Source organism: Sinocyclocheilus grahami, unplaced genomic scaffold (genome assembly GCF_001515645.1).
Source record: "Sinocyclocheilus grahami isolate Dianchi unplaced genomic scaffold, SAMN03320097.WGS_v1.1 scaffold40.1, whole genome shotgun sequence".
In the NCBI taxonomy this organism is placed as follows: Eukaryota; Metazoa; Chordata; class Actinopteri; order Cypriniformes; family Cyprinidae; genus Sinocyclocheilus; species Sinocyclocheilus grahami.
In genome coordinates, this window is record NW_015505219.1 from 1,621,022 (window position 1) to 1,627,073 (window position 6,052).

At 38.5% G+C, this 6,052-nt stretch overlaps 1 protein-coding gene across 5 annotated transcripts in view; it reads left to right on the plus strand.

The window, feature by feature from the left end:
- The window catches only part of LOC107582068 (FAD synthase-like), a 10,899-nt gene extending 5,426 nt beyond the window's left edge, over positions 1-5,473 (plus strand). For 2 of the 5 annotated variants that reach the window (XM_016267789.1, XM_016267791.1), the window contains exons 5-8: positions 48-146; positions 754-943; positions 3,261-3,334; positions 3,424-3,752. In XM_016267789.1, the coding sequence (XP_016123275.1) occupies positions 48-146; positions 754-943; positions 3,261-3,334; positions 3,424-3,559 (499 nt within the window). In that variant the 3' untranslated portion in view covers positions 3,560-3,752. The other 3 variants (XM_016267790.1, XM_016267792.1, XM_016267793.1) reach the window with 3 other exon arrangements.
- The last annotated feature ends 579 nt before the right edge of the window (positions 5,474-6,052 follow it).

Sequence of the window (6,052 nt, forward strand, 5' to 3'; positions counted from 1 at the left end):
ACCCCCCCCCCCCTCTCTCTCTCTCTCTCTCTGTCTCTCTATCTCAGGCGGTATCCAGATAGTAAAGACAGATTGAAAGCTCTGTACATTCGAATTGTCTCTCCTTTTCCAGAAATGGAGAGGTTTTTGCAGGATACAATTAAAAGGTAAGACAAGGGGCCTTAAAAAACAACAAAAAAAAAACTAATTATATATATATATATATATTTATACCGTGTATATATTAGGTACAGCGATGATTTAAAGTAGGAGATAAAAAATCTAGAATGGTTTCCTTTCCTCCTGAGTAGGTAAATCACAGACTGGTGCCTCTGGCATTTCTCCCAGAACTTTTTGCCTGCATCAGAAAACAGCATATGTAAACTATTTAGTATATGATTTAGTCATTTCTGATTCAAACAATTATTTTGACAACATTTCTGAATTGTGAAGTTTTCCAGACAGGCTTTGAGCAGTTCTACGAGAATTACACTAATGTTATAATCACCAGTCATGCTTGTTTACGCACATACAATATGGGATCTGGCACCAGTTAGTAAGTGAAATGTCTTAACCAAATCACATGAGTGATAGTTTCAAGGGAGACGTGCCATCTGTGAGCCGTAACAGCTTTTGTACTGCTATTGACAAACCAGCTGCAGTCTGTTCCTTATCCATGATGAGTTGAACATGGATCCAGGCCTCGTTCATCAGTGTCTATCAAAGCTCCATAGGTGTAATTATTTGGCACATCTCTTCCTCTTTCTTCTATAGATATGACCTGGAGCTGTTCTCGGTGGAGGGCAGTATTCGGCAGGCTCTGCATGAGGTCCAGGAAAGGAGGCCAGATTTACAGGTGGTTCTGATGGGAACAAGACGGACTGACCCTTACTCACACATGCTTACACCCCTCTGTCCCACAGACCCAGGCTGGCCTGAATACATGAGAGTCAACCCACTGCTGGTAAGGGGGAAATAATATATATATATCTCTGCTGCTTAATATTTTGTTACATTTTTTCGAACTTTTGAACGGTAATGTTAGATTTAAAAATCAACAAACACGTGAAGCTTTGTGCCACACTGCTTATATTTATCAAGCAGTAAAGCCTGTCCTGCACCTAAAACAATGAGTCCGAAGCAGGGACTGGTGGGACAGTATTACTGTCCTGCACCACTTCATAGACGATGAGTGGGGAAAAAAAGTTTAGGCTGGCACTTATGATTCATGATTCATTTATGACACTTATGATTCAACAACAACAGCTCATTCTGTGCGTTGATATGTCATTACGTCATTTCATTGCACATGCAGTGAACTTTACAGTTTCAGTTTTCAATCCGATCAAGTGTTTGCATGTCCTATCGAAATTATAATCGTATTTGCCAAATTAATTCTGACTGATGTGGTTACATGAAACTTTATTAGTTATTATTTAAGTGTTAATTATTATATATTAAACAAATAGAAATTGAATTTTGCACTCTGTTAATTTTAACATTAAGTATTATAGTAGTGTACCAACTGATAGGATCCCTATATAGTTTACAGCAATTGAATTGAATGAATTTAATTGAACCGATGAGCTTGTAAATCAAAATTGAATCGATTTGTGAAATCTGTCAATACCCAGTCCTTGTATTTTTTATGGACTTGGTTCTAAACTTTTATTGCACATTTAATATACAGTAATACAATAATTGTGTATTATGTAACCACACACACCCATATATATACAGTATATATATATATATATCAGTGGCGAGCGGTGACTTTTTTTTAAAACCGGGTATACTGAGTGATAAGACCCCCCTCCCCTCCCCCATCGGCTTATAGGACACTCAAAAGGGATCACAGATGACAAATAAGAAACACCTTGGCAGGTGTCGATTTAAAAGTATGCACATTTCCTACCTTATTTGTAAATTAAATGAATCTCCAATCCTTCTATCGTTTCAGGTTTACCCTTTGTTATTCGAATGCAAGAAAATATAGCTGGTTTTCCAAGTAAAAACTGACCAATAACATTTACACATAGTTAAGTTATGATACTTAATCAGAGGGTGCAGAGATGGGGGGATTCCCCCGGTCTATATGTCTCTCTGCATCAGCTAAATAATTTTTTTATTCCCAGTGAATAGGAGTTAAAACTCCCACCCATGTGACATTCCTATAACAGACTATGCAAAATAACCAGAAATATTCAAAATATTGCAAACGTTGCAACCTTGCAAACAATGATAAAATCGGAGGACTTCAACTGTAAGCGACACAAGCATACGCAAAACAAAGGGAACAATATGATGTTTGTTATTATTAAAATTTTATATAGCCCCGTTTTTAAATTTTTTTTTGTTAATTTACCGCTTGCAACAACGTTGACAATAACATATATATTCAACATACGTTGTCTATGACCAAAAATGTAAGAAGTTCAGTGGACTTTTAAAATTTGCTTTGCTTGAGAAAATAAAAATACAGTTAGTGTTTTTTTTGTTTTGATTTAGTCGGGTTGGTTTTGCATCAAGCACAATGTGATTCTCTGCAATCGAGATCTGACAGCAACAGCACATTTTTCCGCTTGGGCGAGCGCTTCGCGGACAGCTTACCTCCCGCATGAAATCAGCCGCAGACCAGCAAATCACTGAGAACTCGCTACAATCCTGACGAGTCATAGCAATAGAGCGGAGACGAGAAAGCTGCGGAGAATCCACTTGCTCAGAAGCAACCGCAACTGACGTAGATTTACAGAAAATTATTGCCGTTTGGCAAATAAATAATTTTACGTACTTATCCCTAACTCTTTAAGATTTAAGTTACATTTCAAATGACAAGGGATCAATTTATAATCATGTTTATATGAATTATCCCGTGATCTTATTCTCTCAGATGGCCTGGGTATGCGGAGCATTCGCAGCTTATATGGACGGAACGCCACTGAGATATATATGTGTGTGCACATGTATAATCACAGTGCCAAACAGGCAAAAACCCATCTTCCCACCTTTACTGTAGTGTCTAAACTGACTCCACAGTCAGTAAATCACTGTCATGTCTCCCACTCACTCATGTAAGCTGGCAGCAGAAACAGCCAAGAGATGGTGAATGATGATGAATGAGGCTCTCCAAGATCATTACACAGCAACTCCATCATCCCAATCAGTGGTGCTTATGTAAAAGACACGGCAGTACAGCATGTTCTCAGAATTACAAATGACCCCGGATCCTTGTTACTTCTAAATGTTTGCTTCATATCCACCATCTCTTTCTCTTTCTGCAGGAATGGTCATATCATGACATCTGGTCGTTCCTCAGAACCTTGCATGTGCCCTACTGCATTCTGTATGACAAAGGGTGAGGTTCTTCTCTTTACAGTCAGTCTTCACTTATTAAATGAGATTATCTTCATGGTTTGCTTATGCCCTTATCTCTCATCCTCATAGATACACTTCTTTAGGCAGTATGGATAACACATGCAGGAATCCATCTCTTAAATTGGTGGACGAGAGAGGTGTGACTCGCTACAAACCTGCCTACAAGCTGGAAAATGAGGAAGAGGAACGCAACTCGAGAGCATGACTGACTTTTTAGACATTTTCATTTTCACGTGCTACTGAGGACATTTTGAATAAGGAACTTAATCTGAAATATCATATCAGAAACAGATCTTTAAAAAAACCCTATAGTTGGAGTCTATGAATGTGGGTGCATAGAAAAGCGAGAAATGTCACTGTATACTGTATTTAAGATTTATATTAAAACCGTATCAAAGTGTCTTGTTCTTTTTCATATCATTTTCTATTCATGATTTGTGTTTTGTACCTCTGAGGAAATTTTGAGTAACTGCGCACAAATTTAGTTTTTATCACATCCTTGGTGGCAGCTTCAAGTTTTTACGTTAGATAACAGGACAAGCTAGTTAAAATAATTAGGTTTTAAGTTAATTGTAAATGACGTACTGCTTCAGTTGATGCAAACAAGCATGAAAAAACTAAAAAGATTTCAATTGTCTTGACGTCTGGAGAGCAGGCTAGAGTAATTGCCCATCATCTTGATCTTCGTTCACTGACACGCGGCGCCCCAGGTAATGAAATGCAATGGCGGTTTCCGGCCTCACGGGTGCGATGTAGTCACGTTGTACATATAAAATGGTGATTACAATAAATTACTCCGTGTCCAAGCTAGATTCAATCTAAGATGATTGATCTCCCCATCTGGAAATTTATCAGCGGTCTGGCAACGGGAATCGATGCGGTGCAATCTAATAAAGCGACTCGCTTACGGACGCGTGGCCTGTTACACTTCAAATTACCACCATCATCTGTATATAGCAGGCAATTACCCTTTATTCTTACACGATTTAATTAATAAATATAGTTATTTATTAAAAGTTAGATACAGCCCAATGGAAATAGAAAGATTCGTTCATCAAATCCATTATGTTGTTGCTATTTAATAATTCTTCAGCCTGAGAACGATACTGTAAACTTCATAAATCATCAAAATCTAAAACTGAATAATTCAGTCTCACTGCATTGTGACGTTTGCAGGTTTGAAAGTGTTGAATATAATTGCCTTTCAGATACCTCTCTCTATGCTTCTGTACTTTATTTGTCATTATAAAACATTCCATTACAATTTATTAAAATTACATTGCCAAAATGTGCAGTTGTAACAATTGAGTTAGATTTTCCAAAAATAAAATTAATTTGGTCTTTAGATTAAATGTTCTGTAAGGTCAGATGACAATTGGACCAAGTCCCCCTGGGGGCTTCTTGCTTTAATAATTTAAATTTTTATGCCATTATAACAAAATAACAAAACTGTTAATTGTTTCCATTTGATTCTCATAATAATAGTATGTTGAGTGATGCATGATGATCTTCTACATGCTATATTCATCTGTAAATGTGTTACAGTTTATGGACACTGTTCTCAAGGCTTCTTCCCCATCTTATATAGACTCAAAAGTAGCTGAATTAACCTAACTTCAAAACTACAGGGACTGGATGGTAAAAACTAATTATATGGTTTATATATTTACAAGACACTATTGGAAAAAGTATTTGATATATATATGATATTAATCAAATACTTTTTCCAATAGTGTCTTGTAAATATCATTTACACACACACACACATACACACATATATATATACAGTATATATACACTGAACAAAATTATAAACGCAACACTTTTGTTTTTGCCCCCATTTTTCATGAGCTGAACTCAAAGATCTAAGACTTTTTCTATGTACACAAAAGGCCTATTTCTCTCAAATATGAAAACCAGTCAGTATCTGCATTTGCCTCACGCAGTGCAACACATCTCCTTCGCATAGAGTTGATCAGGTTGTTGATTGTGGCCTGTGGAATGTTGGTCCACTCCTCTTCAGTGGCTGTGCGAAGCTGCTGGATATTGGCAGGAACTGGAACACGCTGTCGTATACGCCGATCCAGAGCATCCCAAACATGCTCAATGGGTGACATGTCCAGTGAGTATGCTGGCTATGCAAGAACTGGGATGTTTTCAGCTTCCAGGAATTGTGTACAGATCCTTGCAACATGGGGCCGTCCCACTCAAGTCGGTTACGACGACGAACTGCAGTCAGGTCGAGACCCCGATGAGGACGACGAGCATGCAGATGAGCTTCCCTGAGACGGTTCAACAAACCGATTGTTGCAGCAGCTGTCCGGGTGGCTGGTCTCAAACGATCTTGGAGGTGAAGATGCTGGATGTGGAGGTCCTGGGCTGCGGTTGTGAGGCCGGTTGGATGTACTGACAAATTCTCTGAAATGCCTTTGGAGACGGCTTATGGTAGAGAAATGAACATTCAATTGACGGGGCAACAGCTCTGGTGGGCATTCCTGCAGTCAGCATGCCAATTGCACGCTCCCTCAAAACTTGCGACATTCAAAACTGTGGCATTGTGCTGTGTGATAAAAGTGCACATTTTAGAGTGGCCTTTTATTGTGGCCAGCCTAAGGCACACCTGTGCAATAACCATGCTGTCTAATCAGCATCTTGATATGCCACACCTGTGAGGTGGATGGATTATCTCGGCAAAGGA